Raw genomic sequence first — 13,320 nt, 5'->3', positions numbered from 1 at the left:
CCGGGGCATGCATCTACAACTTATCAGTTGTGTGTTTCATTTTAAGAAGTTATAAATATCACGTGTCTCAAACGGTGAAACATCGTGAATCGAAAATCGAAAATATCGTGAGGAAACCTGCATACCAGGGAATTTTCTTAATTCTCTGCGTGTGTGAAGTCTGCCAATCCGCATTGGACCAGCGTGGTGGCCTGACCCCTCTCATTCTGAGAGGAGACTCGAGCTCAGCAGTGAGCCGAATATGGGTTGATAACAACAAGTCATTTTAATCCAAAATTCTCGAAATGGTTTCTCAAGATCATGGCGCTTGAATGAGGGCAGATATTTTGTAATATAATTCATGGATTCCCAAAAGTGGTCGATATTAGTCGATACCGATCTCCGAGAGATCGGCAGAACCTACATTATAAACAAAAATACTACGTACATTCGGAACCCTAATTAAGGTCTAAAATTAGAATACCTTGCTCTAAACAGGATGTTATGATAAGTTAGAGACTATGAGTTGATAATATTATGTCGAGTCTAAGGCCCGTATTAGTATTAATATAGGTTACTCACTCAAGAGACCGAACATGAGTTAAAAATAAAAACCTCATAATGTGTTGATTTGGGCCTAAGATTCAATTAAACAAAAAAGTATTAGAAATTTTAAATAGCCTCATTTTGGAAAAGGAGCCTTTGACTAAAAAATATCGTTATAAAAAATTATTATCTTTAAGAAATCAAATCACTTTTTTTGTAGGAAAGCGCAAATATTTGAACTCACTCATTGTAAGAGAATGAATTTACTCGTAGAGTTAAAACCCACCAGTCACCACGCTGCAAGAGCTAATTTCTACATTTAGATATTTAAATTTCAGGACCCAAGAAAGCCACCCAGAGGGGGAGAACAATCTGGCTCTAGAGCACCGTCTGCCCCGCGCCAAGTTGTAGACCCCCAGAAGCCTCCGGGGAAATACACCTTCCAGACCAACCAGCTGCCAAGACCGCAGTATCCCTCTGTGAAAAACATTGATTCTAAAAGCGCTAAGCAAGTAAGTAAATATTATCATCATCATCATCATCATCATCATCTTCATCATCATCATCATCATCATCATCATCATCTTCATCATCATCATCATCATCATCATCATCATCATCATCATTAACAGCCGATGGACATCCACTGCTGGACATAAGCCTCTTGCATGGACTTCCAAACAAAACAATCTCGAGCCGCGAGCATTCAGCGGCTCCCTTCAACCAACTTTGTGTCCTCAGTGGGGGTCAACCAACACTGCGCTTTCCTTTAACAAAAGTTAATTTACGAGTACATACAATTATTATACATATATCATCATTCATATCATGGTCACAGTATTAAGCTAATGTCGGTCTCTAAAAGTCATGGATAGTAAAATTTTAACCGCTTAATGTGACGTCATTTTGTTCATAGTTATCGGAAAGCTTTAGAAAGAAAATTTAGAGTAAGTACAGCTACATAGGTAAAATAGAGGTGCATAAAAGTAATGGTCTGGTAGTAAATGGCAGTATTTTTAATAATTATCATTTAACTTTAACAAACAACAAAAGTGATACGAACACCGAGAACCCGACATTTCTCCGATGCTGGAGTTTTTGAATCTTTGTATTCGCCTGACTTCAACGAAGCTCCCAAAACTTGGCAATAACGGATAACGACTCTGAACACTTACGTAGAGTATTTTGTAGGCTTGGCATGAAAACAATTATTTATACTCAGTTTACCCAACAAATGTTATAACAGTGCCAATTCTAACACTATCTCGGCTAGGTTTAGACGATCAACTCTTATTGTTTTTATTAAAGCCTATTTTTGATGGCCTACAATTATTAACCCCTGATTTTGCAAGCAAAAAGAATTGGTCCCCCTGGCCCTAATATAACACAGAGACTAGTAGCGTCCTGCATTAGGGCCCGCCTAATTTCCCAGGGAACCAGCGTCAATCCATCAGGTCTCTTGACATCATTCCAACTTATTTCTGACGGCTCGATTAGTGCAGAAACATTTATGGTCGAAAGAGCCCTTTATTGTATCCTAATTCAATAAGCTCTAGGTATCTTTGGTATAAATACATAGGTATATTCCACATGGGCTGGGTCTGTGCTTTAAGCAAAGTGGTCTAAATCTGAGGCCTATAGAAACACACAAAAATCTCATTATATAAATTCTAAATGAACTTGTAATAGTAATAAGTATTCATGGAATTTTTTGGTATAACTTGAAGCACTACTTTCATGACGTAGTGTCTTACTTTACCAATGAATTAATTCACTTTCGTTGACCACTACCTTTATGAACTCATCAAAAATTGTCTTCACCCCACAGTGATGATTGATATGCGATACTAGACTCTAAGTATTGTACAATAGGTATATTTTTCAATGACATCTGAAGTGGGTCATCCTTCATCTATTTCAGGGATGTTGGTTTTGAAACCGAGTGCCGTTTGTTATAAATATCACTGCAGAGTGCATTCACGTGTGACACACGAGATAATACGCTTGAGATATTGATACAATTTATTGTTGCAATATTATATTAGTTACTGATATATTTATCATTGACTTTATTGGTAAAACTGTATTTAACCACGATATCATGATAGATCTTACATCTGTGTCAATCAATTAGAAGAACATTTATTGTTTTTGTCTGTACTATTTTTTATTCGTTCGCGTGAAATTGTATTTTTTACAATTCCCAAGGGAACCTTGGACTTTTCCGGGATAAAAAGTATCCTAAATTCTGCTCCAAGGACCAATTTATTCCTGTATATTGGGTATGGTCGTGAAAAGATAACAGACAGACAGGCTTAGTTTAGCATTTATAATATAAGTAGATGCATAAACCACTTGGCTACAAAACACTTGACATAAATTATATTTAATTTATTAAATTGATTGAATTGATTTAATAAATTGAAAATAAATTGAATAAATTGAATTCCATATTGACGGTGGCGGAGAAAATTAATAATTTAGGTTAAAATATATGAAATAAAGTTCAAGACTCCTAAATTTTACATAATACTCAGATGTTTAATAAATAAGTTTCTATAAACTACTAAAACTTACCTACGAATATCATAACATGTTACATGAAACAGTTTTAATTATAATTGTAATAGAGAAAATTTATATTGCTATAAAGTTGAGCTAAAGAGTCATAAAAAGTGAATGTGAACGTACCTGCTCGTATTTACTAGTAGGTAGATATATAACGTACGAGTGTAGGTATTCCTCGTTATTTTGCAATTTAATGACCCCTTTTACTGTAATTAATTGTCCGTGTGTTCCTACTAACTTTAGATTAAACTCGATTCTGTTTAAGCTAACACGTGTCTAATGTACTTGCAAATCTATTGATTTAAGTTATTAAAGCCCAAAAATCAGAAACATGAAACCTAGATTTGAGTGATTTTAAAGTGAGTGGTTTGAGATATCGTAAGATTAATCTCTCGATTGTACACCCGTGTATCTCTTGCAGTTTCTAAGCTTTGAGACATTTCTGTAACGTGTATTGACGTTGAGCGGTCTCCTCGTGTTTAGAAATGTGGTTTTGTATACTTAGTTAGAATGGTTAATAACTTACTTTAATCTTGTTGATGTTTCCAGTGACAGTGATGAGTGTAATGAGTGTATTTATTATTTCCAGGTAGTCAATAATACGAGGAAAGCCGGTGCTGTCGATGGATGGAGAGAAGGTAACTGTTGTTCTTTAAAGTTTTTTAATTAATTTCTTCTTCTAATTCATAAAAATGTACCTACCTAAGGTACAACTTGAAAAAACTTGGCTACTTACATAATTTTAAGCAGATACCTATTTTTTTTTAATTAAGCATGACGGCAGGCAGATTGTATGTTATCCACACAATATGACTTTCTACGTCCAATTTACATAGAACAATAACGTAACTAAGTACAACTAAACTAAACTGACGAAAGTCTGCCACCCTATCTAAAATTTCAATATCATAATTAGGTCTCTATACTAATATTATAAAGCTGAAGAGTTTGTTTGTTTGTTTGTTTGATTGACCGTGCTAATTTCAGGAACTACTGGTCCGATTTGAAGAATTAATTCAGTGTTAGATAGCCCATTTATCGAGGAAGGCTATAGGCTATATATTATCCCGTATTCCTACGGGAACGGGAACCACGCGGGTGAAACCGCGCGGCGTCAGCTAGTATTAAATAAATGTGAAAGTATATTTTTCACTCTATGACAAGTTAGCCATTGACTTAGTTATCAACCCCATCTGATGTTAAGTTATGATAGAGTCTAAGATGGAAACCACCTCACTTGGAAGAGGTATTTGTTAATTGTTATTCGTAAATTCGTATTATTCGTTAATTTGACAATAACACCCTTATCCCGCCAACTCACATAGAGCGTGCTGGGTCTAAGCTCCATATCCCCTCTCCTGTAGTGGGCCGTAAAATAGCCTGAGTGTAACGAGGAGGCTAGTAGGTACCAGTAAGTCACCCCAACTGCCAACCTCACCTGCTCGTGGTTCACCCTGCAGATTGACAGACGAGGCTCTGGCGACCGACTTATGGTACTTATATCCATTCCCACAAATTATTAAATACCTCAGGCTCGTGTTGGGCAGCCAAGATACAAGCGTGAGTTTAGCTCTGCGCTGACCAACTCGCATGTATCAGTATCGGGCAAAACTTTATTTTATTTTATTTTATTTATTTGGGATCGAAAACAGTTGTGTACAATAATATATATTACAAAACTTAAAGTAAATTTAAAAACAAATAGTTTACATACACAACCCACATCTCTATCCACGAGTAATTATACAAAATGTAGATGGGGCTGATAAAAATGATATTCAAATTAAATTAAATTATCTAAAAAGCACTTTGCTTTTATACAAAGAAAAGAAAATAATGAAATAAAAAAAAAACAAAAAAAAATGACACAATTACACTAAAAATTAAAGTATATAAATAAATAGCAAAATTATTATCAGCAAAATTATTAATCGCTTTTAAGTGTACCGATGACCAACTTTTTAAAAGTACCTACTCGACTGGCAAAAATGTCTATGTTTTTGAAGTGCTTATTATACGTCTGTGTCATTCTTACTATTGGTGACCGTTTACCTGCATTTGTGCGGCACCTAGTAGTTGCAAACAGTTTATATGGACCGAACATTTATATTCTTATATCAACATTTGATATATTTTCTGCTAGGAGCAGGTTCAGCAGTGTCCTCGGACTCAGGAGTGTGGACGGGTGGCGAGGGAGGGGACCTGTCCCCCCGCTCGCGACATCGTCCGCGGAACCTTGAGATGGTGATGCGTGGCTCTCACAACTTCCACCTACGGGAGCTGCAGGTTGCTGACTTGGATATTATGGGTATGTTACACATATTCATTTCACTAGTTGATGCTTGCGTTTTCGTCTGCGAAAATCAGTCAGCCTTTACCCTTTTAACCCCTTTACATTTTACAATGTACCAATTACCGTGAATCATCATCATCATTATTATTATTAACCCATATTTGGCTCACTGCTGAGCTCGAGTCTCCTCTCAGAATCAGAGGGGTTAGGCAAATAGTCCACCACGCTGGCCCAATGCGGATTGGCAGACTTCACACACTCAGAGAATTAAGAAACTTCTCTGGTATGCAGGTTTCCTCACGATGTTTTTGCTTTACCGTTTGAGACACGTGATATTTAATTTCTTAAAATGCATACAACTGAAATGTTGGAGGTATGCCCTGGACCGGATTCGAACCCACACCCTCCGGAATCATCTAAATTACATAATATTTAGTACATGCTAAGTATATAGTTAAATTTCATCCCACTGCTGGGCAAAGGCCTCCCCCTTCCTCTTCCATTGTGTCCTTTCCATAGCTGATCGGGCCCATATGTACCTTAAAAGGCAATCAGATACTTCTCATCGATCGATCGATCAATCCGTTACCGTGAATATAACTTGAAAAATTATGGACTTGAATTAAAATTTCACTCCGAAGTTAATGATCGTCTGTGTACCATGTATCGAAAATACTCGTATTTACAATTTTAAAATTGATATTTTAGACAAATTTTCAACCGTTTCAGCCATTTAGGGGTGAAATTTAAAAAAATACATTAAATTTTTATATCCACAAAATATATACCTTCATTGCTAAAAAATAAAGGACTTTTCAACAAACTTTCAACCCCTCTTCAGATTCACCTTATAATGTCACTTCTGTATTTATTTTCTCGTCGATATAATTTATTTTACCCCATTTATTTAAGTGCAAATAAATAAAAATGGGAGCTAAATACCTACAGCTCGAACGGAATAACTTGACTTCTGGCTCGAAATTATGTTTGTACTGTGTTTGTTTGGTTGTATTTGGTAGCCAGGTGTCAAGATAATGTGCACGAGTTATAAGTAATAAATAAAAGTACGTCTAATATGATTATTTTGTTTCAGACGACGCTGTAGTAACAGGCCACACAGTGATACCTCTACCCAAATTGCCGAGTTCATTCAACGAGGAGTCATCACCGGAGAGCGAACCAATACCCACGTACTCGCCGCCATCACCCATCGTTCCTAAACCCACGCCCGTACCAGAACCCAGCCAAAGACAAAACTCACCCATGTCTACTTTAGAACGTTATAGAAATAGAAGTAGGCCTAGTAGAATTCAAACTAATTTTGAGTACAAAGATGAAGAGAAGTTCGTATTGGATAGAGCACAACCCGAAGTACTTAATAAGCAGGTAAATGAGATTTAAAATATTTAATAGCTGCTATAGGTATATAACTGGAAGTTTACATTTAAATGGGTTTAGAAACATGAAAGTCATGGACTATAAACCTATGATGGTCAGACAATCAATTATCTAGAGTATCTAGTTAATCTAGAGTTTGGAGCTAGCTGACTGGAAGGATCCCGATCCTCCCCGCTTCCATCTTAGATTGCATCATCATTTACACATAAAAAAACGTATTATTTTTAAATTTTTACAGGATATGAAGAATATAAATAGAAATCATGTCTCAGACGCCAAAAACGTTTATAATATAGTTGCTTAGATTAGTGGCAACTGTTTCCCTTGAACTTTAATAAATAGTGTTTTACGAAGAGTTGTCGCGAAGTTAAGTGATTGGAGACTGGTGAAATTATTTTCTAAATATGCCGCGGAAAACAGTATTAACATGCTATTTACTCGGAAGTTTGCAGGACTGGATCCTTAAAAATATAGATGATAATAAAGAAATTTTTTTATTTCAGAAATCATTTATAAAGTCGTCTAGTGGAGTAGCATCGCCAGCAACTGTGGACTCCAGCAAGGAATCCAGTCCATCGTGTAAAAGTGAAGCTAGCCACTTTGGTAACAGTAGCGCATGGCAAAGCCACGCCGCGGGCGAAGCTATGGCTACCAGGTAACTCAATGAATTAAGAAATGCATTTATCGCTTCCTTCTCCTTGCGTCGTATTCCTCCTTATTGAGGGCGCGACCTCTAACACAATCTTGCTTCTTGACAATGTTGCTATGTGTCGCGGCTATTCGTGACATGCAAAGCTTCGTGTACCTTGATATCTGAGTATTTTACTGAAACTTAGATGAAAGACAAGCCTGAGGAATCGTAACATAGACCATTCGATCCGCATCCACATCAGACTGTATACTAACGAGGCAGTTAAAAATAAAATAACATTGAAAGCAGAATAATTTGAGTTCATCGTAGAAATTAACATACATATGGCCTTTCTCTTACAATTAATTATATAAATGCATTAAATTTAATATTTTAATTAACTCATAGATCTCAAGACGACGTATCAATTGCTCTCAGCGTGTCAAGTTGTGAAGACGACAAATCTAAAGTGGAAACAAAGGAACCAGAAGTAGAAGTTAAGAAAGTTGAGATAGAAGTGCCAACAAAGACAATCGTTATAGCGGATGAGCCGCCTGTGCCACATCCTTTGCTGATGAAATCTCTCACTCTGAGCCAACATGATTCTCTTCGTGGAACTATGATGGGTACTATTTGTTTCATAATATTACTTTTAACAAGGAGGTTACCTTCTTGTCCATGTACAATACCTAGCTACTTAATTGTAGTACACTGCTTTAGAATTTTAATTATTTTCGAAATCGTGGAAAAACGACTAAACTTAAGTGATTATTAACTGATTAGAAAAACCAACTAGAAACCAATGGCGTTACAAGAAGAAGCTCAGAATTGGTATACCATTTTGTATAGCATATTATGTGTTGTGACATGTCGTGATGGCTTCTGATGTGTCGCAACAAAACTGTATGATACCGATTCTGTTCTGATGCGTCACGACACGACACTTCAGACAAATATAATTTCGCCTTTATGCTTATTGTTGATTATGATTGTTTATCATTTCGAGACATACATAGAAAAATAAACTACTTACTTATGTATTGCTTAATAATTAATTAATTGAGTTTTTGGTTATATTAAAATGTGTTTTGTACTCAGGATCAATGACAAGTTCAAACTACAGCACGACAAGTACATGCACAAACCAGAGCGCAGAGCACAACCTGACGCTTACGCTAGAAGAATCCAAATTTGACATATCCGCATTGGAAACATCAACGCAAAGTCTACTTGATGATGAGACATCGCCTGCTGACAGCCTCATATCTTCCACAAGCACGAGTGACTCAAACAATGATCTGCACATAGAAAGAGATCCTCCATCAATATCTAGTGCATATCAAACTGCTAATACTAAGACCAGAACTCCAGAACCTATTGCAGAGGATGACGATAGGATTGATGGTGAAATTCTGCAGCCTATAAAGGATGCAAGGTTAGTTTTTATCACATATTTCTTATTTTAATTTAACACAAAGCTTACTGGATGACGAGACGTCGCCTGCCGATAGCCTCATATGGAATGCGAGTGAATCTAACAACGATCTATACGTAGAAAGAGACTCTCCGTTAATATTTAGTGTATGTCAAACTGCTAACACTAAGACAAGAACTCCGGGACCAATTACAGAAGACGATGATAGAATTGATGGTGAAATTCACACATACATACATACATCATACAGCCTATAAAGGGTGGAAGGTTAGTTTTGCTATATATTGCTTATTTTATTATATCCTCAACATAAAGCCTACTGGATGATGAGACGCCGCCTGCCGATAACCTCATATAGACTACGAGTAACTAACAACGATATGCACGTACTCATAGTACTCGTATACTCCATTTACTTTTTTCCAAGAACTTCATAATTCTCCTTGTGTCGTTGTACGGAGTTAAATGTACTTTAATCTGTCAATTCAAATCATAAACATCTCATAGTTACCGTGTCAAATATTATCACTAAAATTTATCATCCCGCATTTGTGCAGCGTCAAGGATCTACACTCTAAGTAGTAATAGTAACAGTAAGTTCATTCATTTTTAAATTGTCGCCTTTATCGCCATCCATCAAGTAGATATCTCCCTGTGCGCCTCTTTTTACCTGGCCCTGCACCAAATGCTCATGTAATTAACCTTTGAATATTGCAGTAGCGACGGCTCTGGCAGCGGCGACAGCGGAGGCAGCAAGAACATCACCCCACCGTCGCCCGGTACTCCCACACACGCGTCAGGGTCGTTGTCCCTCTCTGATGGGCGAGACTTCTTTGACGACGAAATCGCCGATCAACCAGCATTATTATTTAGAAGTGAGTAAATACCACAGCATAAAGCTCTTAAGGTAAATACAATAATAAATCCCTGTGATATAGATCCTGGATAGGATACTCATCCTATAAAATCAATATTACTCGTATACTTAATAGTATATATGTCAGTCAGTCTGTTATGTTTTCACAACTAAACCAAAGAACAGATTTTGTTGAGCTGGTACTCAGACCATCATTAAACAAATCCAGTTCAAAATACATATAATAGGTACAATCATAATATACGAGTCGTGTGTTTAATCGAATAGAACTCCAGAGCAGAAAAGTGTACAAAAGTGTGTAATACTCTTAGTACCTATGTATATCTTGACTTTACTTTTAAACTTATTTTTTTTTTAGAAAACAACCATGGCAGTCCATCAGTCAAAAGGGCAGATTCTGATCCAACCAAAAATTTGAGAAAATCAAGAGACCACGTATTGTCAAGTCCACAAACGCAACGGAGTCGAAAATGTAAGATCATTTACAGTTACTAACTGTAACTTCGAACTTGCACTAGTTAATTATAACCCATACATTTTTTGTTTGGACAAATCATATTGCTTTCGATTTATAAGTTAATTTCTGGACTAAGAGAAGTAAGCCTTGTCAGATATCACGGTTAAGAACTGGGTCACCAGATTCAAAACCTATATCAGAACAATCTTAGCAAACTCTTTACGACTATCTTTACTTAATCGGCAATATTGGTCATATTTAGAAGAATGGATAATGTTTCTAATGTATAAAAAATCAATGAACGTACTATAATGTAAAGAACTAAGTTTTATATCAACAGGCCAAGGTCGCAATCCAGCAACAGAGAGGACACCCTCCTTGGACACACTCTCGAGCCTCGCTTCAGACGATCTCATGATGGACAACGATTTGGCACAATCTATCTCTAGCTTACAAAGCGTTGACGATTATATTGAGAGGTAAGGAACCAGTTCTCTTGCATAGTTTTATAACACATATGTAGATAGTGTGTAGTCGCAGGGTTCGTAAGCCCCGAAATGGGAGTCCTTGACGAATCCCTACGCTACGATAAGTACGCTCGTGTTCGTGTTGACGAGTGGAATTAGCTTAGCTCTTACGCTCATATAGTCACAATTGGCTTACCTAAAAGTGAAAAATTGTTAGGTGTTGCGGGTCTATAGATTATTTGTCTAAGTTCTCTCGCCTTTTCTTCTATACTAATATTACAAAGAGGCAAAGTTTGTGGTATTGTAGGAAATAATCTCTGGATATACTGAACCGATTTAGAAAATTCTTTTGCCAGCAGAAAGCCCACATTATTTGTGAATGTCAGCTATATAAATCCCCGTATTCTCACGGGCGTCGGTTAGTCATTAATATCAGCCTATTTTAAAAATCCACTACGTCCTGGCTAATTTACTAACTTTGACCTGTGTCATTTATAAATGAGATTTTATGTAACAAATGTTATCCGGTGCCTACTGATAACCCTTCGTGGATATCATACAGTAGGTAAATGTCATTTCTCAGTTGATTTGATGTTTATTTTGTTAGGTTGTTAATAAAGACCAACTTAATGAAGAGGTCAGCAGGCCTTCCTCTTACAGGACAGAACATATGGAAGTTAGACCTACCACGCTGCCCTTTTTTGGGTTTTGAATGAATATTTTTGACTTTGATTTTACTCCAAAAAAAAGCGCAATATTACAATATTGTTACATTATACATAATGGTCTATTTACATAGAAATTAGTTCTCATAGTGACTACAAAAATGTATAGTAATATTTTCAAGTTGACTGACGCAAATAAACAAAACACTAGGTTTACATCAAAGTTCTCATAGTGACTACAAAAATGTAGTAATATATTCAAGTTAAAAACTGACGCAAAACACTAGATTTCTTTCTGGATCGTTATCAGTTATCATTTGAAAAATATTAAACAATGGGACAATTGTTTTCATTATTTGGGGACAGTTGATGAGATATTAACGTAACAGGTGATAAGATCATAGTATGCCTGAGAAGCAACAATACCTAAATGGTATTTCTTAGTTACGAAATAAGTTCTATGATATATATACTAATATTATAAAGCTGAAGAGTTTGTTTGCTTGAACGTGCTAATCTCAGGAACTACTGGTCCGATCCGGTCCGAAAAATGCTTTCAGTGTTAGATAGCCCATTTATCGAGGAAGGCTATATATTATCCCCGTATTCCTACGGGAACAGGAACCGGCGGCGTCAGCTAGTCTATAGTTAATAATTTTGATGACAAAGAAATCGATTTTGATGAAGTTTTATGTACTCTTGCGTTATTATTGCTTAAATTAATTTGGGTTTGTCGTAAACATTTATGTGAGGTATTTAGTTACTTCCTCCAGGCTCGACAGCTCATTCCGCAGCGGTCTCAACTCGCTGGACGAGAGGCAGTTTCGCCAGGAGCTGTCCAGCTCGAAGACTGCCATCCGGCAGTGGAGCCAGCTGTTGGAGAGGAACAACCTGCTGGACCGGCAGTTGGCGGCAATGGCGCAAGGGAAGACGACAGATTCCCTCACTGAGAGCACCACAAGTCTTAGCAAGATAGGGTGAGTTTTTAATAGTTATTATTTCTTAAAGATATATTAGGGTAAACCAGTGCCGTAGCGTGCCTTGGAGCCATGTATCAAAATTAGTTAATATTGAAGTATTTTTTTTCTATTGTAAACTACCAATTTAGTACTTCATAAGATGACGATCTAGCCTACTTATGTAACTAATCAGTAATTTAACTTTAACCTAAATCTTATTCTTAGTCTTTCACTAACTACATATTATGTCTTTAGATCACTTCGTTCCCATATGAAGAATGATATATGATATTTTTTCACAAAACAAACAAAAATGTACGCTTTAAACAAATATGAATGACTTAGCCTAAGTCGCATGTTTCCTACTTTTGGGCCCACGCATAACCCAGGAAAAAAAGAGATTCGTGTTTAACTTTTGTCATTTCTGAAGCGAAAGCTCTGCAGTTTTCATGTTTTTTTCCCGGAAAGCACCAGCATAAGTAAGACTGTAGATTACATTTTACTAATTTTAGGTTTCACACGTAAGGGGCCCTTGTAGTCGGGGGCCCCGTATCATTGATACGGCTGATAGGGCGGTAGCTACACCCTTGGGGTCGAAGGTAATCGGCACTTTACCAGGACCATTTATATGGTCAATAGGCTTGGGTTTGACTACAATCATAACTGATAGAAAACAATGATGAAGTCTAGGATGAGACGATTTTCGGCCACGGTGACCAATCTGTGTTGAGATTACGCCATGTACGTAATCTCAACACAGATTGAAACCATAAAATATGGAGCGTAAATAATTATTTTTGACTAGTTTGTAAGAGCAGTGGACTGTAGGATTACTCGATAGGATACGGAGATATGAATGAAGAGGACTGACCTCTAATGGCTTCTGTTTTTCTTTCTTCTTCTTTCTCCAAATACGCTCTCACATTCCAAGCGGTTTTATTGATTAACTTGATGACGATTAGCTGCAGTTTATTGTCACGGACACTTTGAGCACACCAAAAAACAGTATAGTTTTAAGCGTTCTTGAATTTACTTGTGTTGAATG

The 13,320-nt window shown here is 36.7% G+C and overlaps 1 protein-coding gene across 4 annotated transcripts in view; it reads left to right on the top strand.

Moving 5' to 3' along the window:
• LOC112048517 (uncharacterized) overlaps nt 1-13,320 on the top strand; it is a 125,251-nt gene that overhangs the window by 63,309 nt on the left and 48,622 nt on the right. For all 4 annotated transcript variants that reach the window (XM_024086057.2, XM_052884748.1, XM_024086056.2 and 1 more), the window contains 11 exons: nt 864-1,037; nt 3,683-3,731; nt 5,237-5,401; nt 6,480-6,772; nt 7,288-7,439; nt 7,824-8,041; nt 8,514-8,850; nt 9,568-9,725; nt 10,086-10,199; nt 10,525-10,663; nt 12,090-12,293. In XM_024086057.2, the coding sequence (XP_023941825.2) occupies nt 864-1,037; nt 3,683-3,731; nt 5,237-5,401; nt 6,480-6,772; nt 7,288-7,439; nt 7,824-8,041; nt 8,514-8,850; nt 9,568-9,725; nt 10,086-10,199; nt 10,525-10,663; nt 12,090-12,293 (2,003 nt within the window). The remainder of the gene's footprint in view (nt 1-863; nt 1,038-3,682; nt 3,732-5,236; nt 5,402-6,479; nt 6,773-7,287; nt 7,440-7,823; nt 8,042-8,513; nt 8,851-9,567; nt 9,726-10,085; nt 10,200-10,524; nt 10,664-12,089; nt 12,294-13,320) is intronic.

The sequence above is a fragment of the Bicyclus anynana genome, chromosome 12 (genome assembly GCF_947172395.1).
Source record: "Bicyclus anynana chromosome 12, ilBicAnyn1.1, whole genome shotgun sequence".
Lineage (NCBI taxonomy): Eukaryota > Metazoa > Arthropoda > Insecta > Lepidoptera > Nymphalidae > Bicyclus > Bicyclus anynana.
Note: the sequence above shows the minus strand (reverse complement) of the source record. Positions and strands in the feature narration are given on the sequence as shown.